The following is a 27,688-nucleotide window of genomic DNA, read 5'->3' as shown; positions in this document are numbered from 1 at the left end:
CGTTGGCCGCACTGCCCGTGCCTTGCCTGACCCGGCGCCTGCCGTGCTGTCTTACCCCGGCATTGCAGGCCGTCCCGTGGGGGTTGGCTCGGCCCCTGCCCCTCGCCCCGCCATGCGTCCCGCCCGGTTCTCCTGCCCTTCGGATCCCTTGGCTTTCCCGTGTCTGTGCCTTTCCCTGGGAGTGCCCTTCCAGCCCCGACCTTGCTTTGCTCTGTGCCTGAGACGAGGGCTTTGCCCCGGGGCTTTGGACTCCTTCGCCCTTGTTCCTGCGGGACTCGTCCTGCCAGAGAAGGCTGCATGCAGCTGCTGGGCCCAGGCTGGCTGGTAGTTGCTCTGCCGAAGCAGAGGCGAGCACGGCCTGAGCCAGTGGAGGAAGGGGCAGGAAGAGGGGGCCTCACGCTGCATGGAGCCCTTCAGCCCCAGCAAAGGGACCGGGCACTTGTGGCTGGGAACCTCCCCTCTTGCGAGACGCTCCCTCTGCGCCGGCCGACTTGCCGCATTGCCCACACGCCCTTCCACTGGGGAAGAACCGAGACAGGAAGGCTCGGCCGGCTCCACCGCGGTTCCATGACTTCACGGTTGTTATCAAAAGCCAGGCTAGCCTAAATTTAACAGAGAACATCCTGAGCTAATGGGGAGCCGACTGGAGTCCCTCCTCGTGTGCTTTTCAGTTCCGCAAAGTAACAGCTGTAATGCTCATTAAAGCAGCTCACGAGAAACAAGCGAGCGAGCGAGCAGGATGCAGGGGAGAGCTGCTCTCTTCCCTGGACCGACCCTTTTTGAGAGGAAGCGACTGGACAAGTGCCTTTGTTTTAATTTTAGCTTCTCCAGTGAAGGCTTGCAGCTGCACCGTGGGGACCTCCGCAAGCTCACCATTCCTGCGTGGGCGTCGCAAGGAAAACCTTCCTGTGTACGGTAGGAAGTGATCCGGGTGATTCATGTACTGGAAACCGTTTCCTCGGAGGCGCTGTGGCATCCATCACCCGGCACGGCAGCTAGGGGCATGCAGCAGCCCGGGATCGAGCTTCCAGATGCCCTAAAGCCAAAACGCAGACCGCGGCTTCCGTAACGGCTCCTTGGAGGCTAGCTGGGAAAAATCCAGTGGAGGAAGTGGCAGACTGCTAGCCACACACTGCCTGGCGGTGGAGGAACTCGCCAAGAGTCCCCTGCCCTTTCCCACAGCGTGATCTAGCCTGGACCGTATGGGTCAGGCACAATCCCCTTCTCTATTTGGGGAAAGTGCCCGAGTCCCGGGATTCCAGTCGTGAAGAATGGTCGCCCAGATCTGCAGGGAAGATCTAATCGTCTTGCACCTCGGCGGTTTTCTGGGTGCAATGCCCCAGTCCCCTGCAGTCACTAATGGCAGTAGGGTGGGTCCTCACAGCCAACTACAAGCTTCTGGAACATACACAGAGTGTTTGGCAGGTTCCGAGTCACGTAACACAGCAGCAGGGCAGACGAGGAGGAAATACGGGGGACACGGGCAAAAGGATGTGCGAGAGCCACAGCGGGGGCGTAATGCACTCGCATCAGTCATTACAAGGTTTGACAGGACGGCCAGAGTCTTGCAGGTCCCGGCTGCATGTTTGAACGTTAATTTTACAGCTGCAGGTAGCAGCCGCCCCAGGTGAGCCGAGAGTTCCTGTCCCTCCAAGGGGCAGCTCTGATAACGGCACTAAATAAAAGCCTGGCTTGGAATTCTGGTACTTTCAGAATTCCCTAAAGGAATGCCTGCGGCCATTCTTGCCCTCCCGCCCCTTGAGATCGGCAGCAGAGGCCCTCCTCCGGGAGCCCTCCGGGAGAGACATCAGGAGGCAAAGTACCCGGAGGAGGGCCTTCTCTGTGGTGGCGCCCCATCTGTGGAATGCGCTCCCCAGAGAGGTCTGCCTGGTGCCATCGTTGTTTTTTGGCACCAGGCCAATACCTTTTTATTCAAACAGTATTTTAATAATGTTTAATATTTATAGATTTTAATTGTGCAGCCAGTGTGTTTCCAGGTTTTAATTGTAATTGTAATTGTTTTATTTATTTATTTCTGTGAGCCGTCCCGAGGCTATGTAGCAAGGGGATGGCAGATAAAAACTTTAAATAAATAAATACTTTCTGAGAAAGAGGTGCAGGGCTACTGCATATTTGATTTTGGAACACAAAGGCAACCTTTTTCTATAAGGCTTTATCTACATTTTCCCAACATGAGGAACAATAAAAAGGAAGAATGAGGCCCATCTCACAGGGAAGGGGTGGCATAATCATGCATCTACCGTTGAGGATGTCTCTGGGAAGCAGCCTACATACAACATGGCCTGTTTTATAAATAAAATTGCATGGCTCAAAGCGCTTAATGACTGACATGGCTTTCTACATTAAATATTAGCACCCCCAACCTGCAGCTCACTGGGCAGCAACTTCGTGCACAAACCCAGCCCAGTTTCACGCGTCCCTACAGAGAACTAGCCAAGAGGCTAGTCCCCAAGAAAGTGAGCAATGCGGATTCAAGGAGTTCAGGCAGCGTTTCTCAGCCTCAGTCATTGCTCCAAAAGCTAAGCTAGGGCGCAGCAAAGCGTATGGCAAAACATTTGGAAGACGCTAATTCTCCAAACACACCGAGCACTTTTCTTCCTGCAACCAAGAACAGCGGCCACACCACGCATACGTGGAATCCGGGGCATGAAACGAAGGGGCCGCGTTTCCTCCACGTGCTTATAAGCGCGAGTCTTTCCTACTGTGCATGTGCGAACCGAGCCACCCGCAAACGAGGAGGCTGGACAGCGCATGCGCGGCCGCGGAAGGGTCACTGGGTGCGCGTGCGCAGTCTCTTGGCGGAGGCAAAATGGCGGCGCCGGTGGACCTCGAACTGAAAAAGGTACCGGGCAGGGCCGGCAGGGCCGGGCCGGGATCGCCTCCCCCGCGGGCGGGTTCCTGGGCGCCGCGGGGACGGGCCCTCGAGGCACCTCCTCAGGAAAGGCGCAGCGCGCGGTCGTGGCCCGGCCGGCGGGAGGCCCGGCCGGGCGGCCTTGCCTGGGCCGCATCCCGGCCCGGGAGCCGCCGGCCGCCCCGGACTGCCGCCCCCGTCAGCCCCCGCCGGCGTGGCCGGCGGCCAGGAATTCTGGGAGTCGTAGTCCCGAGGCCTCCGGGCGGAGGAAGGCGGCCGCATTGTCGTCGTTCGTTCGTTTGTTAACCGCTTATCGTATGTGTAGGCCGCCCCATAGCCGCAGGCTCTCTGGGAGGCTCACAGTATGCAATATAAATATATTAAAAATGCAGATAAAAGTAAATAACAGTAAGAAACAAATTCATCGACCTAGTACAATTGAAATACGTCATACATAATTCATGCATGTATTAGACTTCTCTGTCGCCTTTTTTCTTTCTTAAAGGACTCAGAGTGGCTCATATCGTTCTCCGCCTGTTGCTCTCAATCTTATCCCCACACCAACAACCCTGTGAGGTGGGCCAGGGTGAGAGTCTGGGGTTGGCCCAAAGGCATCCAGCAGGCTCCATGGCTGAGCAGGACTTGAATCCATGTCTCCCAAGTCCCCAGCCCCGTGCTCGTAACCGCTGCACCACAGTGGCTCACTGACACCAGGTTGGAGAGGGTCAGTCTTTATAAATAGAAAGGGTCCAGGCAGGCCCCTGGCTGATGGCCTTTATGGTGTGGTGAACACTTCAGGCATCTAGTACAAAAAAGTGAGTCACACCTTCCACTGAGGCATGCGTGTATGTATCCTTGATTAGAGCAATTTTTCCTCTTTTCTTGAAGAGGATTGCATAGATTGGACCTTTTTGTATATAAGCACTATCTATAAATGCGAACTGGACAGTGATGCATATTTACAGAAAGTGGATTGTTTTCTTATATTCGTAGCCTGACTTTTAAATTTTTTTTAAAGAGCTCCAATCATTCTCTTCCTCCTGCTTTCAATCTTATTCCCACAAGAACAGCCCTGCGAGGTAGGCTGGACTGAGGGGGTCTGTGGCTGGCCCAAAGTCACACAGTCACTCTGTAGCCAAGCACGGATTAGAACCCGTGTCCCTGTCCCACTTCTGTGCTCTTAACCAGCACCTTGGCTGGCAAATCTGGTGTCTCTGGAACACTCACAAGCAAGCTGCGAGAGGAATGGGTATTTGCTGCTAAGACCCCTGCTGACCCAGCAACTGGCTGATAGCTCTATTCATATTTTTGTCCATATCAGGCGTTTACTGAACTTCAGGCCAAGGTAATTGATACCCAACAGAAGGTGAAACTGGCAGATTTGCAGATAGATCAGCTGAACAGGACCAAAAAACATGCACATCTCACAGATGTGGAGATCATGACTTTGGCGGATGAAACGCGAATGTATGAAGGTGTAGGAAGAATGTAAGTAATTCTTCTTGCTTGTTAATAATCTTGTTTGCAATCAGTTCTTTGACTGGCTGATAAAGGCTGAATCCTCACCCAGAGTTAATATGTGCCTTGTCTTGCTGATTCCGGTTCAGAAGGACTTGGGCAAGAAGAAGTGTGAGAAATGTTAAGATACTTTAAATCTGCTAGATCAAATGCTTTTGTTAATCTGTATTTACTACTGTTTTCACAGTTGAACGAGTCTCAGAAATACCATTGTCTAAATTAGAGTAGATTTTTTTTAAAAATTACATCGTAGTTGAATTTGAACCAGATTTGAATAGAAAAAATTATTAGCTCAATTCTCTAGTCGATTCTTAATACCACTTGTTCAGAGGTGATTTTTGAAAAACCTTGATACCTTGATTTTTGCTGTAAATAAAAATCTCTTATGTTCTAGTCTGATGTGTGACCTTCTCAGGTTCCACTTTATTTTTATATTCTTATGAAGAGGAAGCCGCAGGTTGGATTCTCACAGGCTCAGCTGAGTGTCCTCCTTTGCCAGATCATTTTGGATTTCTGGTGAAAATTCCATGGACTCTGAGAGTGCACACACAGTACCATGCGCTCCCCAGAGAGGTCCGCCTGGCGCCGTCGTTATTTGTTTTTCGGCGCCAGGCTAAGACCTTTTTATTTAAAACTTATTTTAATTGTTAAATTATTTGAATTAATAGGATTTTAAATTTTTAGCCGAGAATGCACCGGGGGTTTTTAAACAATTTTTTAAAATTGTTATATTGTTATTATTTATGTATTTATGTATCCTTTGTGAGCCGCCCCGAGGCTTTGTTGCAATGGGGGCTGCATAGAAATGTTTTAAATAAATAAATAAATAAATAATACCATCTCTAGAACCCTTGAAATACAGTAGTGGTGGAATATCTTGCCCTTTTTCTGCTGGAGTGTAAAATGTTTACTATGTTAAGAGACCTGTATAAACAGCCACTGTTAGCGAGGAGAACATAGAAAGCCCGAGAAACTGCTGTAGTTGTAGACAGATGCACTATATTCAAAGTTCGCTATGCTTATCTTGAAAGCGTCTCTAGAATTAGCCGGTTCAAAGACTCGAGTGACATGAGCTCAGCAGTTACGAGCTGGGGACCTTACTCTCTGCATCCACTGTGTTCTGGCTAGGTAATCAGATTGCATTTGGTGTAACACCAATGTTTTAATTGTTCTCTGAAGTCTACTGTTATTTTGTCCAATGGATTTTTGTTGTTTTTTCTGTTTTCTTTGGAAATGTATGATGGCTGATCACCAAGACAATAAACTGTCTTCCTTCCAAAGTAAGGGAATAAGATTCTTTTGCAGCCAGTTCCTCCTGGATGAGCTTCAGCTATTGGACACTATGGCAAATAAGTAAATGTTCCATATTTCTGTTAAGATGAAATAGCTCATTTCATCCTTTCCTGTTTTTGAAGGATCTGTGCCATTTTAGCCATGGTTCAGGCCCTTGTCATAAAGGAAGTTTTCATACTGTTTGTTTAATGTAGTTCTACTGACTTCCTCTGCCAGTAACGTTTTGATGTTTCCAAACACTGCATGCTGTACCATTCAGTGCTAACATCCCGAGCCTTAAACGGCTTGGGGCCAGGTTATCTGAAGGACCCCCTTCTCTCATGGGTACCTGCCTGGACCTGGAAGTCAATGTTGGGGGTCCTTCTCTGAGAGCCCCTTCCAAAGGAAGAGGTGCTGGTGTTGCTTGTGGTCTTTTGTACAATCTACACCAGTGTGCCTTGGAATTGGGTGATGTGACCCAGATCTGGGCTCACCCTTGAATCCCTTGCCAGTCTGATTGGATCATTGCACTGGGCCCCTGTTCTTGGTTTCTCTCTGCAGCACGCCTGGTTGCTCTTACATGCTCGCCACTAAGGTTCATGGGAGCCCCGCTGAGGCATCCCAAGCGTTTCTTGATTCCACACGGACTTTTGGAATGCTTCCACTTGGAAATCCGGGGTCCTGGTTCCTTGCCCCTGTGTGATGTTGTGGAAGGTGGTATGTAGTGCATTGAAATGAGCCTTCCAGTATTTTCAGATGTTGGTGTGAGCACCGCACTAAGGATCAATTCCTACCTTTTTGCTTCTGAAGTTTAGTATGATGATTCTTTTACTTGTACTAAGGAAGTGCATGAGAAAGCAATGGAACATACTGAGAATTGGGCCCAGTGTTGTTAAACAGCTACCCGGCCTTTTCAGGAAAAGTATACAAGGCACAAGGTATGCTTGTGACTTCCTTTGTACAGAGGTACTTTTGTTGAGGAGCAGGTGGGTAAGTTGTGACATATTGGTTGTGGCTTCCAAGACTGGGAAGAAATTTTGCAAAGTTTCTTTTTGAGAGCTGGAATCAGTGGTGGAGCCAGGGATCTCCATGCTAGCATCGTTCAAAAGATACTTTCTAAGAATCTTTCAGTCTGGGATTTTATTAGAGATCTCTCACCAACCTGCTCTTCCTGTCAGGGCAAATCATGGGTTAAGCAATCCACATTCTTGGGAACATGCAGGATGCAAGCCAGTTCCTATTTCTGTAGCTAAACTCTGATGGGAGGCGGTGAATGCAACGTGCAACCCCGGGCCAGTAGGCCACTCTTGGTTTGGGCATTCGTAAACAACCCCGTTCTTTGGGGAACAGAAACCCTCCTTGTGAACTGCAGTCTAATAGGGAAATCTCAGGGCTGGTTTGCATGTCTTTGTCAACCAGAATCCTGGAAAATCCTTGTTTGTTGTGAACAAGCAAATACACCCGTGCTTGCTAGTCCGTCGCGTCTCATGTTCCGTTTAGCTGGTCTGAACTAGCACAAAGTGCGTGACCTGCCTCCGAACGGGTTTCTTGCTTGTCCGTCCTGTCAGTGAATGAGAAGTGTGCCATATTTAATATCCTGGTTTGTGGGCAGAGTTGGAGCACTACCTGTGTCCCCACCTTGCTGTAGGTGGCTACTCCTTACTCCAGTGTAGGTGTTCGTGGAAGATTAGCGGGGGAGCACAGCGCTGTGATGTTGCGGAATCGGGGGAGCAGTCGCTGTGGCCACAGGTGGAACGCTAGGACTGAGAGCTCTCCCTGGAGCACTTGTAGCCCGGAGCGTTTTCGTTTCGGTCTTGCCCTCTCGAGAGGCGCACAGTGAGGGTGGTATGAGTGCTTCCTATGACTCGGATGAGGCGTCCTGCTCATTCTCGGTGTGCTCGCATAGCGTAAAGGCAAATGCCCAGGCGTTTATTTCGTCATGGTTCTCAAAGTAAAATGTTGATGTCAGTGCACAAATAGCTCGAGCAACAAAACCAGGCGTCGGTGTGTGTGAGTGTATCAGGCTACATAACAAGTCTTTCAAAAGAATATGAACTAATGGAATTAAAATGTGCTGGCAAGAGGCCAAAATCCTGGGCTCTCTTTGGAGCAGCAGATACTGGTCAATCACAGTATATCCCAGTTCCTCACCCGGGAAGCGTGTTGCTGGTTTCCTCGCACGGAGCCCAAAATAACTAGTGCAGGAGAAAGATGAGTGTTAGGAAGACTGACATGGATAATGAGGAGGGAAGGTTGCTTGTATGTTGTGTGCATCGTTGTTATTTTTACTCGGTGGAGGCATTAGCTAATGAGGTGCTGATGAGATGCTCGGTGTTAGTGCCACTGCAGCGTGCAGCTTTCGCAGCCTTCTGAGTGAACACGTGTACAATAGTGCCATCAGTCCAGCACGCCTCCCTCCAGGCCGCGTGGGATCCGCTTCGGCTGATGGATGCGGCCGTAGGGCTTTCGTTTGCTGCCTTGGGGTGCAGGCCCCAAGCGCCGCCGGGGAGAGGCCTGCCGTTTGCCTGGGCTCGTGCACTGCTTGCAGAATCAGGGAGGAGTGTGTCCCTGAGGCTCGCGGGATGAGGGTGGCGGAGGGGGCTTCCTCGAGAGCAGAACCTGCTCTGCAGTGGTGAGCCAGCGGGTGCGTGTGTGGCCTTTCTCATACAGTCCTCAGAGGGCTGAGTGGGGAGGGTGCAGTGAGGCCTTGGCTGCGGCCCCCTGCGCGGTGCCGGACGCCAAGGCAAGCCTCGCTCTGAGAAGGCTGCCCCATTGCACCTGGAATTCCTCCAGTGGGGGAGAGGCCGCCACTTTCCTTGATCATTGGGTCCGTGGCCCTGCTGCTCCAGGAGTCCGGAAGCTTCTCCCGATGCCCATCCAGAACCTGGCTTCCTTCAACTTGAGCCCCCTTTTCCATGCCTGGCACCCTGGCGGGATGGGAAGCGACCCTGGCCCTCCGCCGTGCGACAGCCTCGCCAGGTCCTGGAGGGCGCCATCAAAGGGAAGGAGGGTCCTGGAGGGGCAGCCCATTGGTCATGGAGCCCCAGTTTTGGAAGGAGCTCCTCGGAGGTGTGCGTGGCACCTGCTGTGCATTCTTTTCGGCACCACATGAAGACTTCTAATTTTCCCAGTATTCGAGCAGTTTAATTTTTAAATGGTTTTATATATTACATTTTATTCTGTACTGCTGCTAGGCTTCTATGCTGGATAATAGCAGTTGTTACAGTTGCTGTTATCGTAATAGCTGTTACAGTTTTACTTGTTTAAATTAATGCTACACACACACACACACACACACACACAGAGGTTTGTTTAATTTTAACTTTTACTAACCACCCAGAGCGCCTAGGCCATTGGGTGGGATAAAAATGGAACAATTAAGTTTAAGTATCCATAGTCAAAGCAATGAAAATACTGAGCAGGGACATACGTCATCACTGAGCGATAGCATTTGAAAATGTGATGAGCATTGCCCATGTTTCAACGATTGCATATCAAGCAGTATTTTGCTGCTCCTTTATGGCAGGGCTGGCTCTCTTGCAGCTGAAGTCGCTTGATATGTCTTTTTAAAAATCAGCAGACCTGCATTCTAGCCTAGCCCAAGCTGCTCTGGAGAGGCCAAAGATCGAACTGATTGTGCTCCGGTTCGGTCAGGGGGCCTTACCTCTGGCCTAGTTCTTCTGCAGCGCGGAATGACTAGAAAGCCTTGACTGCTGGTGTAATTCTGCAGATGCTTCAGCCTGGGGCTCTGCATGAGTTACGGATCTCGCTGCTCAAGGAATGCTTTTCTGGTTAAGGCTGCCCAAGCCCCTTGAGTGGTCAGGATCTGTCTCTGCTGAAGAAGCAGCCGCTTCCTCCTGCTCCCTGCAATCCCCACCCTTTGCCAGTCTGTGCCGTGACTAGGCCTAAACATGGGCACCATCCCACTGGAGCCAGCTTCGTCCTCCGAGGCGGCGGCAGCAGCAGGCGTAGGCACACCATCCTGTTGATTTGAATGGTGGTCTGCGGGGTTTTGAAGCGGAAAGGCAGCCCCTAAGTGCAGTGAGCAAGCAGTGGCTGCTGCTAGGAGACAGGAGCGAGCTCTCCTGGTTGCCAGGCTTGGTGGGTTGGGAGAGGATGCCTGTTGGCAGCGGAGCAACATCCAGGCCAGGACTGGCACAGACACTTGCTGAGAAGAGCCAGTCTGCCATCCGCAGTGGCGTTCTCAGAAGCGTGTGTGCAGGAGGAAGGTGCTCGCTTTGTGTGTGTTGAATATTACGAGGCTGCAGAGTGGATTTAAAATCATGCAACGGTGCACTTTAGTGACATTGCTAATTGTATTGTAACCATTAAAAGCCAGTCTTTTCCTTCATTTGGCAGTGACATGCTATCTCAAATGCTATTTTAGGTGTTTCAGTATTTTTTTTTAAGATTGCTATATGAACAATGGTATAAATCTGCCAACTAGTTAAGTGTCTAGCAATGCAAAAATCCCCATTTGGAAGCCATGTGGTTATTTCCGTTTACTTAAGTAATATAATATGTTACAGTTGTAGACTAGCCCCCACCTCCTTGTGAAAGCCAATGCAGATACTCAGTGTAGTAATTGCAGGTGGTTTTCTGTGTCTTTGGAGCAGGTAGGGCTGTGTCCCCCCCCCCCCATCTTTTCACTGTATCTGCAAACAATTAAGCAGTTGGAGAGTTTTCCTGATTGCTCTCTCTTCATGCCAGGAAAAGCTAATCTGTTAAATTTCCACATATTTAGCCTCTGTTGGAACTGCCAGAGCAGAGGCAGATATGGACTCTGTTTCCACTGAAATTTGCCGCTGCTTGGCAGACTTGGCATTCACAGGGTGCTTGTATTCATATTGAAGGAGTAGTTTCAAGCTGATCGTCTCAAGCAGCTTCTTATGCTCTAGAGATGCAGCAACAGCTCCACCTGCAAACGGGATGAATAATCCATTGGAATGACTGTGGCAGAGGCACTGCCTCTCGGAGCTGGCCAGGCAAACAGGTCTGAGGTCATTCACTTACTTGGTCAGATATGCGTAATGTGGAAATTCAGGCCCAGAGATGTTATCACTTGCTTGTGGGTGTTTTCCTGTGCTTGTGATGGCATATACTTTTTCCATTCCGTTCCGCTACCTTTATATTTTGTTTTATTTTGTCTGTATAGGAAATGAGAGGAATTTGGAACCATGAAGTAAATGTTCCAGTATGCAAGGGTTGTGGACCTGAACATTTTCCATAGACTTTTTTTACATTCCCCAAATTGATTTTTTCCATAAAACTGAACATAATATACTATCACTCAAACTGGCAGTTTCAAAATTCTAATTAACTTTTATTTTTGGGTGCCTAGCCCCAGCAGATATAGCAGCATGTTAAAATTTGTATGCTATCCATTTTCAGTGCCTTCCTTATTATTATTTTCATTTCTATATTGCCCAATAGCCAAAGCAGCCTGGATGGTGCACAACATTTCATAAATATAAACACAGTAGTAAAAGTTGATGACAATAAAATGCAGATAAAATAAAATGCAGCACAAAATCCCAGCATTCCAAATTCAAAGCGTTTTAAACAACTCTACCTATTTTTTGTAGCCAAGTATTTTATTTATAATTTCCATGACAATCTTTCAACCAGAACAAGAGCAGAAATGCAAATGTGTGCTACCAATGGGTGTCCTTTAAGCAAATTAAGTAAATAAATGGACATACAGGGGGAAAAAGAAAAGAAAGAAAAAAAAAAGAAAACATGCAGCCATGCAGTAACAATAAAAGATGCATTAATCTGATCTTGAGATCTAGAATATATGCCATTAAATATATGTGTGTGCACGTACTCACACACGCACAAAAAATTTAACGCTTCCCATCACCAATATGAATGAAATGAATAACTATTTTAATATTTAATTGATTTTTACTGGCACTTTAGTATTTCAGTTGTATAGTGCCTTGTTTTATTTTACTTGTTTTTATTGTAAGCTGTCCTGAGATGCCTAGTGGTGGACGGGTGAGAAAAGCTTTTAATAAATAATAAATAAATAAGCATGACCTAATGTCAGGATGAGTGTTGAGGCCATCAGCAGCCTGCTCTCCCATCGGATGCCAGTGGCGTGAGGTTTTCCATCCGTTGTATGATTGAGGGAGATGTCTTTCCATCCCTGTCTTAGGAGACTCTCGGCCACTACGAAGCTTGGAAGATCCACCGGTGGTGACCAGAAGGCAGCTTCCAGGATGCCGGAATGTAATTCAGCCATACATTGACACCCTTAAACAGGAAAGATGTATCTAGGAAAAGGCTGATGTTTCTAAAATGTTAGTAATTTAGGCAAGCCATGCCTTGAATTAATGCTCTGAATGGAATAAAATCTGTTTGGTGCAGGTGTCATTGTACTTTTTATTGTATCTAATTCTTGAATTAATAAACTGGATTAAAACTCGTTTTCTTCTGTCATCTTTTTGCAGGTTTATCCTTCAATCCAAAGGAGTAATTCACAATCAGCTCTTAGAAAAACAAAAGATAGCAGAAGAGAAAATTAAGGAATTGGAGGTAAATTTGGTATAGCCATTTATTGCATCTTTTTTGTTGTTGTTTATATATTGTATTAAATTCCAACCATAGAAGCAGGAGCCCAGAGAAAAGTAATAATGCATTTCCTACATGCCATCTTAATTGGAAATTATTTGTGATGCCCAGATATTAAAAAGTACAGAACCATGTTATCTAACATGAATGCTATGGAAACGAGAAATGATTAATTATGAAAAGGAGAACCCAAGCTGCATGTCACCAGCATATGGATGGCAACACGCTCCAAAACTCCATATGACCTCACTCAGCGGTTTCATGCAGGTCTTGAATAGATCTGGAAGACCAACCTTTGAGGAACCCGTCCTGGAAGATCTTAGGGGCAGAGCCCTATCCCCCAAGTACCTCGTTACGGACTCTCCCATCCAAGTAGGTGTGAAACCGCTGCAGGGCAGTGTCTCTCATGCCCATTTCAGAGAGTTCCTCCAGAAGGATGCCATGGGTGAAGGTCCCGAAAGCTGCTGAGAGGTCCAGGAGAACCAACAGGGCACACTCCTCCCTCTCCAGGCATAGGTCATCATACGGGGTAACCAAAGGTGTTTGACAGAACAAGGCCAGAGTCTCAACTGAAGCAGATCCAGATAAACAAGCCTCATCCAGGACTGCCTGGGGTTGGTTGGCTTCCACCTGTCATTTGTCATACGACCTCACTGAGGGACGAGTTTGCCGTGCTTCCATATCCTTGAATTTCAGTGGTTTGCCAGTAGGTGCAGGATTTTATAAACATTCAGAAAACACTAGTAAACAAAGACATAGTAAAATATTAACAACAGTCTTAAGACCATAACAGTTTATGGTCTACCGTATTCCTGAACTGAACTAATCTGTTGTTGTTGTTGTTTTACAAGTATAGTTATTTTTTAGGATTTTAGCAACGGATTTGTATTTAATTTCCCCATGTCTGTAGTTGCCTTGTGAGGTCTGCTTGTTCAGTGGATCACTCAGCTGATTGACTTCAGTTTAACCCTAACCCCTACCAAATGCAGAAGGAGTCGACAGGCATCCCTGTAATTGCGGGTGAAGGATGCTAAACGGCAGACACACCGAATGTTTCACCTTTGAGTTATCCCATGCCAAGTCTGACGGTCCAGGCCCTGCTCAAATCAGTGACAATGATACCTGGCAGGGAAAGTATGTTTGTGGGTAAATATAGATAAAAAGGAGTCTCGCTGAAGCAGATCTGGCTGTTTCTAGTCTTTGAACATCTATTTTTAGCTATTTATTTTAAATGGAAAGGAGGGAATTGATATGTTTAGGGACAACTGTGCTAATCATGCAAACTAAGCTAACATTTTAATAACATTTGGGGCGGAACGTCAGGTCCGATCAAATGAAGACGAAGTCGGCTTGACTCAACAGCTAAGGACAGCCTTGGCGGCCAGCGCAGGTCACACGTCCTGCAGGAAAAACGGCAGACATGTTAGTGCTATATTTGTTCCTCTTCCAAAAATGCGTTTGGGAAGACCAGCTGTCATTTCTCCATAATGGTCACCATAGTGACCTCATCACTGGGACAGTTGGTGTTGAAGTTAAGGGTCACTGGTGAAAATTTCCATGCTGCTGGTACCTTGGCTTCTGCTGGTTTTCCAGTTAACCTGAAGCATCGCCATTTACTCTCCTGTTAAGTAGGAAGGGTTTTTTTTGTTACCACACATGGCAGCATGGATGGCATGGCGGCTTGGCTGGGGGACGCATGCCGAATGCGGTGTGGAGCGGGGTTCGCACTGCGTGAGGGGCCGTCCCAGCTTTTGATAGAGGAGCGGGGCCTGCATGGAAAACGCGCCCTTCCAGCACTCCACCATGCCTGAGCCTCAGTGTCTTCGTGCACCTTGTAGCCTTGGCCTGTCTCAGTCCTCGCAATCAAGCAGGACTCTTAGCCTCATAGTAAGCGGCCGTCCCTCGTTTCCCCAAATCAGTGTTAACGGGCTGGGAAGCACTGAGTGGTGACTGAGGAGAGAACGGAGTCGTGCGGATGGGTTCACAGGGAGCTGCACGCTTTGCAATTCACCTGTCGTGATTGGAGAGCAAATGAGTACAGGATTTCTTCTTCACTTTAATAAGCATTGAGGAGTTGTAATTGGTCTAAAATTTGCAAAGTTTGCTTAAAAGCACCATGCATTTAGCACGGGATTCCTTTGCAACCTCCCTGGGTGTGGTTTTGGGAGCAGCCCATCAAGTAGGCCAAAGCTTGCTGCAGGCAAGAAGCCAGCTGAGGATGCGAAGCACAGCGCCTGAAAGCTGTTCGCCCGGCCACCCTCCTTTTTGGGCCCTAGAACTACTGCCCATCTTTGGTAGCTGTAGGCCAGGCAAGTGCGCTTTCCTCCTTGGAATTTTGAGGCGTGTGTGTGTGGTTTTCTTAAAGGACTTCCTGCTGGTGTAGCAGGTTGGAGCTTATTGCTCCAACATGAAGATTCCACATTTCAGTTCCTGGTGGTGACAGATTAGATTAGTTTAGACTTCTGAGATTTATATCCTGCCCCATTGGTCAGAAAGGCTCTCAACAAGGCTGTGATGCTGTGTCGGCCTGCGGATTCCAAAACAGCATTCCCTGGGTTTACATTTCATGAACGCGTGGAAGTAAAAAATGTGTCCGAGAGACTGTTCTGATATTTTGCCTCACCATTAAAGGCTTCTGCAAGGTCTGGTAACGCCAGAGACTTAAGATGCAGGAAGTCCCCCTGAAACAGTTGTCAGGATTTTGGGAAGCTGAAATGAGCAAGACACACAAACTGCACGTGCTGAGTTAGACCACTGGATTGATTGCTCGGAATATTCCAAGGTCTTGGGCAGAAGCCTTTCCCATCCCTGCTCCCCTGCTGGTTTTGTCACAAGAAGTGCTGGGGATTGAAACTCGCGCCTGCTTTGTGCAGAGACACGGCTGGAGCTGGGCTTGGGCAGCCGTCTGCTTGCTGAAACCGTGTGCCCTTCCACAGCCTTGGCAATATTGAATGTTTGCGTCGTGTTTTGTTAAGATTTGCATTGGTGTGTGGGTGGGGGTGCTCTATTTTGGGAGCATCCCGGCAGGATAATGCTGGGGGATAGCCGTTTCCTCCCTTGTTTTTAAGGAAACATAACCCACAAGTGTTAGAGCAATATTATTCCAGGAAGCGTTGTATCTTTTCATTGTGGTCTCCATTATATTGTGTGTTTGAAATATGACATTTTCAGAGAAAGTGACTTGGACATTCCAAAGAGATGGAAAGTGCTGGTTCCTCCTTGTGGAAGGAAGTGATTATGGTCACGTACTTTCAGTGTTCGTACTTGATAATCCTCTCTCCCCTTTGCTATTCTCAGCCTGCTTAGTTGTCGGGCGTCGTCGGATGAAACAGCTAAAAATAACAAGGGGGCTGCAAGGTGGGCTTCCATGCTGCAGCGGCGGAGCGGATTCATACTTGCCGTAGGAAAGGGCTGGCTGGAGGGAGAAGGGCGCAGCCCCCCGGCACTTTTGATGAATGGGATTGTTTTTAAGATGGTTTCCAGTCTGTTGTGTTGTGTTTCATGTTCCTCTGGCCCTCATGATGTATAGGAGGGGCATAGCTGAGAGGCATTGTACACCATTCTTTAACCGGAGTTCTTCTCCAATGAAACCGCAGGCACACGGACACCAGTTCATTCTATGCGCCTTCTGAGCTGATATTAGGAATTGCTGCAGTCCCTGTTCCAACCTATGAAGGTCATCTCTCGGTGGGTTTTAGGAGGCTTATAATCTAAAGTGGAGTCTTGTTTAACACATGAAAAGAGAATTTCATTTGATTATTCTGCTGTTAAATTTAGATTTACAGCTTAAACTTGATCATTCATGTTAGATGAGGCATATTGTTTTGGGGAAATGTTTCTAGCAATGGAGAACCCGGCACATTTTCACTGGATGCCTTCGTTCTCTTTAGCTTTACACTTTGCTAGATCAACAAATGATCCAGTTTTCCTTGCAACTGTTACTTTATTGATCCAACAAGCATGTTTTGCAACATGTTTCGATCTGCAAGTGGTTTAAACCACTGCGCCACCTGCAGTCCCTAAGAGTAAGCATAGATTCTGATTAATTTACTCATAGGAGGAGCATGAACTGGGAGGATATGGCTCTTTACTTAACAACTGTGCCATAAACACTAAAATCGTTCTGTCTTCTCATACAGTGTGCATTCCTCACAGCTCGGCCTCCATGCACCCACACTTGGGGTCTCTACTGTGGCTTCTGGTAGTTTTGGAGGAAGAAGTGGGTTGGGGAAATGGCGAGATGGGGGGACAGTTAAAGCTACTTTCTCCTAGCAGCACTGGTCTGTCGTAACCTAGTTCAGAGCCCACTGTGGCAGCTTTTAAATAAACTGAAATTATTGACAGATCTAATTTCCCACACCTTGTTTATTTGGTCCCAAGGGAAAAGTGACAGTCATTTATAGCAATGAGGTGCAGGTGCCCCACTCTTGCCACCAAAAGCAGTTTCTTCAGGTTTAAACAGTTATTTATTACAAGAGTCTAGTTTGCAAGTAGTGGCGCGTCTCTCTCTCGGCATCGTGCTAGTCTGACTGCCAAGCGTGTCTCAAACATTCCACTGTTTATGAGGCTGCAGTCTATGGGCAGAAGGCCGTTCTTCCTCCGAGTGAGCAGATGGCAGAAATCGCAACTCCTTCCTGTCCGGCACTGCTGATTTGTGAATGACTCCCTTTGTGTGACAATAGCTCTGAAGACTGTAGTTTCACTGCACTGTTGCCTTGTTGTCCTTGTCGATGTACTCAGAGTGATTCCTGCAAAGCTAGGTCAGTGCCAGCCTTCGACTGATGAGGCTAGAAGTTGTACAGAATGGTCCCTTCTGCCCATCCGTCTTCCTAGCTGTTGAAATTTCCAGCTCCGGAAAGCAGGACAGCTGCTTAGGAACAGTCATACGTCAGAGTGGTGGCACCTCTCATTCCAAGGCTGCTTCCAGATATTGAGATCTATTGTCAGACCTTGCTCGCCACCCCGCCAAGTAATTTTAACACTAAGGATTTCTCCGATCAGCTTCTGGCTTCCTGACTCTTTGCACTGTGCTGGTCCGCACTGGGCAAGGGCGATGCCATCCCATTCCCCACGCCTTGGATTTATCACTGTGTCCATGTTAGTGAAGAAGAAAGAACATCAAATCCAGCAAGTGGTTTTGATCAGCAAACCTTGGGGTGGCTGTGCATACTCCCGAAAGCACATATTTGCGATCACCTGTGGCAGTTCTGTCAGTATCACACGAACTGGAAGGGATACTTCGACTGATGTACCAAGAGACCATTTACCCTTTTTCCAGCCTCATCATCTGGTTGGCTCATATTCCGCTTTTGCTCTACGGCAATTCCAAGTTCCTTCTCACTTCTGGTATTGTTGAGGCAAATATTTCCCATCTTGCAACTGTGCATTTGGTTCCCGTTTCCTAGCTGCAGAACTTGGCCTTTGTCCCTGTTGAATTTCATTCTGTTGCTTTCAGCCCAGTGCTACGACCTATCTAGATCACCTTGAATCTTGTTTCTGTCTTCCAGGGTACTCGCTATCCTGCCCAATTCTGTGTCTTCTCCAAATCCGATCCGCATTCCCTGCGCCTCTTCATCCAAGCCATTAATGAAAATGCTGAAGAGCGCTGGGCCCAGGACTGAGCCGTGTGGTGCCCGTCTTCCCTCCCCCAGTCTGGGGAGGCGCCGTTGATGAGCACTCTTTGGGTCTGATTCTGTAGCCAACTGTGGATCCTCCCGATAGTCCTTGTTTGATCTAGCTTACTTTTAGCCAGTTTGCTGAAGTCAAGATATATGATGTCCACAGCATTCCCACAGTCCGCCAGACAGGTCACCCAATCAAATGCAATAATTTTAAATATTACTCTGCCCGTTTTAGTGTTTTACTTGCAAAATCAGTGATTTAAAAGGGTAAACTTGAGGACACGTTTGTCCAGCAGTGTTTTTGGAAATTTTACCTCTTTGTTTCCATCCTTTTGTAATTTTCCAGTGGAGGAGGTACAGCTAAGTAGAATGGACTGTTCACGTAATAGCAGCCCCTATACCAAAACAACAGCCCTGCCCCTTGGCACTTGCATTCTGCCAGTGTTTTAATCTGCTCTTTCTCGTGTTGACACAGCTGTGCAATCATAGCATTCCCAAGGGGAGATGGGAGTTTTCTGATTTTTTAAATTTAGTATCTGGGTGTGTGTGTTCTGCTGTTCCAGCAAAGCCCATGAGGTCAATGGTACTGGTGAGGTACCAGTTTTTCCCTCTTCCCAGAATGTTTCTCAGCTCACTGATTTAGCAAGAAATGTACATCTTGTTGTAGCTAAGGCACTGAGAAGGATTTTAGCTCCCTAAGTAAATATTTTGGGATCGTGACTCTCTCATGCACACACATTGAGGCTGTTAACGGTTTTGTTTTCAAAATCTCTCCGAGGTTGTGCAAATTGATTTCCCCCTAACAGTGCATTTTTGAAAAGCAGGACTGCTCCATGACTCTTGTGTATGAAAAGCACTGCCTTCGCATATGTTTAGGGAAAACAGAGCCCAAGTCAGTGTGCACCCAAGGAAGAGGAGTTAGGTCTTGGAGGGGGATCACAGGAGAACTGAGGAGTCCGAATTCCCCTTTTCTTACGGCTGCAGAGACGGAACCCTCTACTTCATGCATTCTGGCTCCAGAGCGACAAAAGGCAAACTGCTCTGGACCGCGGCACCTGTGACATTTCGCACAGCCTGGCTTGCTGCGGACATGCGCTCTTTTCACTTGGCCTGTTCACTTCCTGCAGAAGGCTGTACTCCGTCGGCCACTGTGTGGGTAATTGCTGCCTATTTTTAGTGTTTGTTATAGGACCGGCCACCCTACCTATTTCCCATGCCCTTGGATTTACTGCATGAAATCAGAATAATCTCGTGGGGGCTCCCCCCTTCTTGCCTGAAGGGTTGGGCATGTTCAAACAGATGGAGAAGCACTTTGGTGCATGTCTTACAAGGCACTGAATCATCATTATTAATGCACCTTAGCTTTCAAGTGCATGGAAATGTGGTGTCACCACTTCCTGCCTGGTCGACACCCTCCCTTTGTGAAGCGTTTTTATTCTGCTTGCAGCTAGATGTCAGTCGATGAGTAAGACGGTTTCCTCGTCGTTATACATAACCGCCGGGCGTATAAAAGTTCAGACGGGAGTGTGGCAGGAAGGCTTGGCTTTTTATTGACCCACATTTTACTTTGATGTCTTGACTTTCATGTATGTGGCAGATTTCAAAATCAGACGAAAGGCTTAGGGCAAGCAGTGCCAAAAAGCACCAACTTCTAAAAGTCGTGTTGATTTTGAAAGTGTCCTTACTTGATCAGGCCTTGCCTTTGCTCCATATTCCTAAAACAGAGTGTCTGGTTGTGAAGGGACTTTGCCATAGTAGGAAATCGGGATAAGGATGCCCGTGTTTGTCTTGCTTTCGCACACTCCTGTCCATGTTGATGTGTGCATAGTCCTGACATGCTAGCATGACTAAGAAACAGGATCAGGCCCGGTCATGAGAAAGCACAGCTGATTCATCCCCAAGGGGGGCCTCCTAAGATGCAGATGTACAAGAAATATTGTTGTTACTCTGCTTTCATCTCTCTTGCGCTTCATTTTCACAACTAATTTGGAATTCGTTTGTTGTGTTGCTCCCATTTGTTTTTGCTTCCTGGTTAATTGCAGTGTGTCGAGCTGTAACTTTCCCATCGGAGGGAATGGACTATTCCAGCATTCTGCTACAACCGCCTCCTCCCACCTCCTGCATTGCACCTGCAGTATTTCAGGTTGGTTGGTCAAGGGTCCCATGTCATAGGCAGTAAAATGTGCGTGCCCGGTCCTCCTCCCATTCATTTCAGGGACGCTTGTCAGCTTCTAGACGGTACACACGTACTCCACACCCTGTGAAATCATGACTTTACTTGTAGATAGAGGGAGTTTCCTTTGCCATGGTGCCTGCAGGACCCAGGACTAGATAAGGATACCTATTCAAGCAGAGAATATGGACACATTTTTACAAGTTGCCTACCTAGCTTGAGCTCGTGGTTTTCAATAAATTTTCAGTGAACTCTACTCCCCTGCACAGAAACTGTCTCTGGACTGATTTCCATCCCTTACAGCTGTGAAGCTTCCCTGTTCCTCTCCAGGGATGCGTCAACAGTAGCATTTCTGTCCCACCATCTGTATGCGAGAGTTACTTGCGGCACCTTGCAGATCGCCTCCTGCTACAGGGACCTCTTTCCAGCCTCGGGTCCAGTTCCAGTTCCCACTGGATGTGAGCCAAGAAATGAGTGTCCATTGCCAGAGTGCGGGTTGTCAGGCTCGCCTGGATGTGCCATTTGCACACACGTCCACACAGTGCCCCTCATACAGGTAAGGACAGACAATGCCACCGCCTCGGTCGCCCGGCGAGGGATCACACGCTCGTGAGCCCCGTCCCAGGAGCGACACCCTTAGCACCAGGTCTGTGCTCCAGTGTCGCCTTCCCTTCCCTGGAAGCACCGAGCACTTGTAGGGAGGTGTCGGCGGTTCACGGGGAGTGGCGCCCCCTGAAATTCTGCTCTGGTAGCCCTGCTTTCCTTTCTTTCCAACCCCAAAGCCCAGCTCAAAGTGGTCCTTTAGCTCCTTGCTCAGGAAAAAGGCTAGATCCCAGAATTCTAACCTGTCCGTCCATCCACAGCTTTTGTGCGCGTGTGTGTGTCCCCAACACAAATAATCCGGCTAGAGGAGGTGAGGTGATTTAGTTAACACTCTGCAGGCCAGGCTGTTTTCAGACATGAGAGAGCCGTCGGCGGCCTAGGCCTGGGAAGTGCTAACCCTCTTAGCCCAGGTGTCCGAGTGTCCTGATCATAGCCACGCTTAGCTGTTCAGGTTGAGGGGAACCAGCTCCTGCGTGCTGGCTGTCCAGAGGAGGTGCCAGCAGCTTTCTGGCTTCACTGCTCTCTCCATGCAGTTGGGCCTGCAGGTTGACTTGGAGGGTTCCTCTACCGTCAGACAGTGCATGGTCGAAACCTCCTGGGCTTTCCGTAGAGGAGGCATTAGTCATTCTTAATGGCGGTTTATAGCCGGGCTCATTTCCGCACTCCCAGTGAGACGGCTACTTTCCCCAGCGCTCCGCAGCACGCCTTGGGCGTTGCACGGCCTCACACCCTTGTGGGAAGTGGTTCCTTGGGGGAACGGCTCTTCCTTTACCATCTGCAGCGAAAATTCATATAGACATCATCTGGCTGCTCAGCACTTACAGTCATGTTTAAGTTTATAAACACTTACAAATGTAGATAAAGCCCATCATTATATTATAACCAGATTGTAGGAGGCAGGCCTGTGGTGGAAATTCTGGGCTTACAGCCCAGATTTTTTAAACTCCATTTTCTTGGGGAGTTCAGTTTCCTGGTATATGTCTTCCTTTTTTATTTTTTGAAGGAAATGCAGGAGCGGCCATAAACTTAATTGTAGTAACAGTGCAATTACATAAGGGCTGGAGTGGTGAAGGGAGCTATGGAAAAATGTGAAGGTTTCGGCTGCAGGTGGATGTACTTTAAGAATTACTGGTCTACCCATGTAGAAAGCAGTAGTGGGGTAGACCAGATGCGGGGTCTTTTCAGAGGCTCTCTGATCATACTAAGAGATATTACTATTCTCTCCCCTGCCTGCCCCTCCAGACCCATGCTCTAGACAATATCTGGAGCTCCATAGTAAGTATTTTGCCTGATATATTGCTGATGTATTTTAAAAGGCGATTCTTGTTGATGACACAGTGATTTGATTAGAGTTGGGGGCCTGGCCTGGCCTGGCCTGGCCTGGTCCTGACCGTACTTTTTGCCTCCTGCCCTCTTGAAAACCTTCGTTCAGATGTTGCCAACTGAAGATGGTTCGGTCAGAGAGACTTGCTTTGCAGCATATCCGAGCGGTTACTGCAGAGAAGCATCTTGAGGTGCTCCAGTGAAATCTCTGGGCAAATGAGTAACTCGATAGTGTTGGGCTATCTTCAGTTGCTTATTTATATGTCTTGCACCACAGACAACTTGGCCAGAGACTGGAATATAAGAAAATCTAGTCAGATTCTTCCCTGATTTATTTTAATCTGATGCTGGTAAATGTTCAGACTGTGTTCTGTTTTTGAGCCTGCTTCTCCTTGGAGATGCACATGAAATATTTGGAACTGACTGGTAGGAGTGCCTTTAGAAAGAGGGAAATATATGCCTATTCAGCTCCTCATTACAGGAGATCTTTGCATGGCTGTTTTTCAGCTGTGCATCTTCTGCGTTCGTTTTGGATCAGCCCTGAACGATGGAGCATTTCAGGCCTTTGAGTCTCACTGTAATTACCTTATCCCTTTTATTGTCTTATTGGCCTCTTCTTTGAAAATCACTTGATTTAAAAGCAAGCCAAGCGTTTCCAGTAAATAAACTTCATAGATTATGAGATAGTGGAATGTATCTTACTTGGCAGCTCTTGGAGGATTGCATGCAGAATCCCTTTCTGTTCAACATGGGCAGGATAAAGTGTTCTGATGAAGGCAGCTACTCCAGCTACCCAGAGGAGTGCAGTCACCTCACACCACCCTTGTCCAGCCCCTCGCTGTGGGGCAGGCATGCACCTCCCACTTTGGAGGAGCTCTCTCCAGGAAAGCCAGCCTGGCCAGCGATGTCGCGAGGCAGGGCAGTCGCTTTCCTGAATGGTGGCCACGCACGGTGACGGAAGAATGTCAAAGATGCGAAGTGTTAACTTGAGAGATTGAGAACCTCCAGGCTAGACATCGCTTTGAGACAGGGTCACAAGACACTCGCTGTCGGGGTGTTTATTTGAGGCGACTGTATCACGCCCGAGGATTCCAAGCCTTCGTGGATGGAGGCATCCCATCGTGAGCACCTGACAGGCCGGCGCGCCAAGATGTGGGCCAGGGCGTGGGGAGAGTGTCCTTGGGAAAGGCTGCCGACTTTGCCATCCGGCTGTGTGTGGGCGCAGGGCAGCCCTCTGGGCCAAACGCAGCAGCAGCAGCATCCTGGAGCTGGAAACTTGTGCCTGGACGAAGCCGGCCAGCTCCCCCCATCGCCACGTAGGCCAGAGCAGGGCACTCCTTGACGTGTGGCAAGGCGCTTCGGGGAGAAGACGGGGCGCGTCCCTTCCAGGCTGCACCAGATGGGTGAGCCAGTGCGGTGCGCTGCACACCAAGACTGCCGTGGCTCAGAGGCCGGGTCAGCAACCCGGTGGGGGGTCCTTGTGGATGCCTGGCATACCTGCCAGTATGTGTTTCTTAGCATGCACCTGAGGGTCAGGCGTTGGCTAATCACCCCCCAGCCTGGTCTGCCACCTGGGCCGTTGCACCATCGAGCGCTCTGGTACGCGAGGCAGCACCTGTCAGATGAGGAAACCGTGCGGTTGCTTCACAGAGGTCAAGCCGCTGCAGCGTCAGACTCAAGGGCGTTTCCTGTGCGGGTGGAATCCCTGCACTGGGGACTTGCTCTGATCTCCCTTCTGTGCACCTGCTGGAGTGGCAGCTCTTCCTTAGGTTTTTACCAGGGAGGTTGCCTCCACCTGGTGATTGCCGGGAAACAGGCTGAGGAAGGGCCTGGACCGTTTGTGGGCCACGAAGCAGCAGCCACGTGTGGCGCTCTTGCCTGGATATTTCCAGCTCGGTTGCAGGCTGTGCAGGGCTGACTCAGCAACAGGATATTCAGCACGGAGCAGAGAATGGGAGGGGATGAGTAAGCTGTCTAACCAGACAGCCTGCATTTTCTTCCTTCTGGAATCTGGCTGGAAGCTGAGAATTGTGGTCGGGGAGATGGAACGGTGGCTACGGATGATCTTGCCAGTGAGATCAAGCCAGCGTCCGTGGAGGCAGTCTGGGAGGAGAAAGGCTGTGCAGGCGTCTGCCATGTTTTGATTCACTTGACAAGTATTTGTCCGGCTTATGTTACACTTTGGTCGCATCGGCATCTGTGAGGCCTTCTCGGCCATTGGCTGTCCGTGCATAGCTACTGGATGCGTGCCCTTTCCCTCCGCTGCCCTGGCCTGCGAAGCATTAGTATCAGCGATCTGATACACCTGCGCCTGAAATCGTTCAGGAAACCTTCTTTTTGCTAAATAATCACGCCTTTGCTTTTAGGAATTGTACTTGTCACATTGGGAAGTTAGTCTGAGCACGTTATGGGGACGAATTCTCCGGATGAGTTTTGTTTCTGTGCCCTGTTGCACAGCACCGTTGAACAGATGCTCGCTCTCGCTGCCGTGTGCTCAAGTGGGAGGAAGTGCACCGTTGGGAAGAGCTCCCTGCTCTGTGGTGATGGGACTGGCTCTGAGATCGAACCCCGGAGCTGCTCCAGCCGGAGCAGGGTGGGGGCCGGGTGGCTCTGCGCCCCCCGGTCTTCCAGATACCAAGTGATGGAAGTGGCCTGGGCCGTGTCCCCTGGTTCAGGGCGGCACAGTGGTTCCTGATGCCATCTGGTCCTCGGCCAGAGGCTGGGTGGAAGCGTCCCTCTGGTCTGCAGCTGGGGATTCGGCCTCGCCGTTGGCGGCTTCCCCCACTGGGTTGGCCTGTGCCAGGGGAACGGCCCACCCGAGGCAGGATGACTCGCCCGGGGCACCAGCTGGGGTGGCGTTGCCTGCCCACGCCTTCTCCCACGGGAAGGAAGCAGGGCAGCTGGAGCGGAGTGAGTCAGGCGCCCTCACGCCTGGGTGGAACTGGGGAGGCACTGCTTCGTGGGCAGCCGTGCTTCTCTGGAGCATCGGGAACGGCTCTTGAGATCTCGGCTTCGCCAGGGCTGTGAAGCTGGGCCTCGCTTCCCTGCCGTTCAGGCTCCCACTTGGGAGGAACACGGAGCAGGACCCTCGTCTGCTGTTACCGCCACACACCATGAATCATGGGCTCCTTGCCCCCCCCGTTGCCCACCTCCCCTGTCGCTTCCCAGAGGAGCTGAGAGGAAGCCTCCGCAGCTCAGGCCCATGTTCCCCTGCTGCTGTGCCAGGAGAGGAACAGAGCCAGGCGTCTGGCATACCGGGAGCACCAGACCGGCTTGTGTGCTGCAGTGGCAACAGACTAAGAGACGCATGGTGCTACCTGGTGCCTGGCTGGGGATTAGTTTGCCTTGGGGTGTGAGCCAATTTCTGCGTAGTGTAGCAGGAGAAACATTCGGGATTAGTGAAGTTGGTCTGGCCAGTGGTGCTGCAAAGACCATCCCGCTTCCGGTTGAGCAGCTAATACTGCTGAGCATGGGAATGATGTGATGATCCCACCATTTTTTCCCAAGGAAATGGGAAAAGTTACGTAGGCTCCTGCTCTCTTTGCCTTGTCCTCCTTGCCTTCTTCACTTTCCAAGTATGCAAACGAGAGAGTAGAAGGGGCAGAAGACTTTGAGGCACGGAGGGATCATCATAAGAGCCCTTCTCAGTGGAAATGAAACTACGGGTCTGGAATGCCTTCCTCTCTTCCAGGGGTGCAAGGCTCTCCTGGCACCAGTCTTGTCTTCAGGACCAGTTGGCGCTTTTTAATGTTTCAGCCCCCTTTTCTCTTAATGGCACAGAATTCTATAACTTGGTTGCAGTCATTAATGCTGTGTGATGCTCCTTTAGTGGTATTAATGGAGTGCCATTTTACAGGGCTGGTTTTAATAGCCACTCCTGGGAGTCGTGAAGCGCGGGGTACAAATGTTTGAAATAAAATATCTTGGCTGCTGTGCAGCAAAAGCCCCGTGGCTCCCTTGCTCGCTGCAGGGCCCCTTTTCACTCCCACCTTCCCCGCCATCTGATGCCGCCTGAAATCCACAACCGTGAGTAAGCGTTTGCTCTGCTCGCTGGCAGCGAAGTGCAAATAATCGCCTGCCTTGTTCTCAGCTCCTGGAACAGGAATGTTTTGACGATGTGTCACCCAGGCCCTCTTTTACTCATGTGTAGCACCGCTTGAGGCCGCATTAGTCAAGATTTCCCAAAAAAGGAGGCTGGATATGTAGTTGTTGATACTGCAGAACGTGGGTTACTTCAAACAATGTCACTCTTCTTTCACAAGCAAGTTTATATTAAAGGGGGTATTTCAGGAATCCTTGTGCTTAGGGAGGGAGGATGTATTTTTCGCAAGGAACCATTCCGTATTTTGCCAGGTGCTCCGTCTTGCTTCCTTGCCAAGAGCAGAGACGGTCTTTGTTTGCTAGTGCTGGGTGCGTGTGACTGATGAGCCAGTGCTTAAGTGGAAAAGAGGAGAGGTCAACTCAGTGCATGGGGGGGGGGGGGCTGCACTGGAAACTGGCACGGGGAGAGCCAGCGCCAGCTTGCACCCTGCGGTCCCATGCATGGGCACGCTGAGCCCCCTCTTCCCTTTGCCATGAAGAGGAGGAACGGCCAGGCTCAGGCAGGAAGGCAGAGAAGAGTGGGGGTGCTCCTGGCTTATGCTCCCCACCTCAAAAGCCTCTAGAAGCCTCAGCAACAGGGCTATGCTGGATGGGTTGGAGTCTTAGCACACACAGCAAATCTTATTTATTACATTTATATGCCACCCCATAGCCTGAAAGCTCTCTGGGTGGCGTACAAAGCAAGCAAATCTTGCACTACTTTGGATTCATGTTATTAACTCCCCCTTCCTTTTCTATGTATCCTCTACAACTTATCACAAATAAACCTTTATAATAATTATATCCTATTTTCATTTTACTCTTCCAGCGAAGACAAGAGAGAGACTCGGGGGCTTTGAAATTTCTTTAAGCTCTCTTTTTGGAATCAGCTTTGGCAGTTGTGGTTTTGAGGTTGCCGTGCATCTGAAGTTGGATTCCATCAAATATCTAGGACGGTTTTTCTACGAATGCAGTGCGATGCAGAAGTGCATCTCATTGTGCTTCCTCAGTCTTCCTGGAGGAGAGTTCCAGTTGCCCTCCAGAAGCTGGACCCTGGCACATGCCTGTAATCTTCTCCCGTTTTCCTCTTTTCTTTTTTCATTCCATTTAGCAAAGAAAGTCTTACCTGGAGCGGAGCGTAAAAGAAGCTGAAGACAACATCCGGGAAATGCTAATGGCTAGAAGAGCACAATAAGAGCTCCTTGTACAGGACTGATTCGTTGGAAGTGGAGCACGCTGGAGGCCTTGATCTGTAGACTTCTGCATGTTGAAGATGTGAAGATCCTCCGTTATGTAGCCATGTCATGTCACGTCTGTATGCTGATCTATCAATAAATGCTACCTGGGACACACCTTGTGGCTGGTAGACCTGGCTTGGGTTCTCTCCTAACAGTGGCGATGGCCTCTTGCGGAGCATCCGCCACTTTCCAGCACCATGGTGGTTCTTGCCAGATTCCAGCCTTCTACACACTTCTCTGTTGGAGACAGAGCTACGAGGAGTATGGCGCACCGGAAAATGGGCTGGAGGCAGTTCAGCGATGCTGTGAGCAACTGATGAGCTTCCACTGGTCTGTTTACGCTTGAGAATGCCACGTCTGGTTAACCTCATTCTGGGTCATTCCCATCAGAAACCTATCGTGGGGCTTTAGC

At 49.2% G+C, this 27,688-nt stretch overlaps 1 protein-coding gene across 2 annotated transcripts; it reads left to right on the top strand.

Annotated features, from left to right (window-relative positions):
* The first annotated feature begins 2,756 nt into the window (after positions 1-2,756).
* On the top strand, positions 2,757-27,391 carry PFDN1 (prefoldin subunit 1). 2 transcript variants are annotated; one of them, XM_044443018.1, is made up of 4 exons: positions 2,757-2,863; positions 4,194-4,360; positions 12,118-12,202; positions 26,868-27,143. In XM_044443018.1, the coding sequence occupies exons 1-4, from the start codon at positions 2,831-2,833 to the stop codon at positions 26,907-26,909; spliced, it is 327 nt and encodes a 108-aa protein (XP_044298953.1). In that variant the 5' UTR covers positions 2,757-2,830; the 3' UTR covers positions 26,910-27,143. The 2 variants fall into 2 exon arrangements, with proteins under 2 accessions (XP_044298953.1, XP_044298952.1); XM_044443017.1 differs by lacking the exon at positions 26,868-27,143 and adding an exon at positions 27,150-27,391 and having other exon boundaries at positions 2,759-2,863.
* Positions 27,392-27,688: the final 297 nt, after the last annotated feature.

This window comes from Varanus komodoensis, unplaced genomic scaffold, assembly GCF_004798865.1.
Source record: "Varanus komodoensis strain SLA01 unplaced genomic scaffold, ASM479886v1 scaffold40, whole genome shotgun sequence".
NCBI classification, from domain to species: domain Eukaryota; kingdom Metazoa; phylum Chordata; class Lepidosauria; order Squamata; family Varanidae; genus Varanus; species Varanus komodoensis.
This window is presented reverse-complemented; position numbering and strand designations above follow the sequence as displayed.

Excerpts from the sequence above, each read along its gene's own strand:
- PFDN1 (XM_044443017.1), top strand. The coding sequence starts at position 2,831 with ATGGCGGCGCCGGTGGACCTCGAACTGAAAAAG. Across the intron at positions 2,864-4,193 it reads TGGACCTCGAACTGAAAAAG|GCGTTTACTGAACTTCAGGC; the intron begins GTACCGGGCAGG and ends TGTCCATATCAG. Across the intron at positions 12,203-27,149 it reads AGAAAATTAAGGAATTGGAG|CAAAGAAAGTCTTACCTGGA; the intron begins GTAAATTTGGTA and ends CATTCCATTTAG.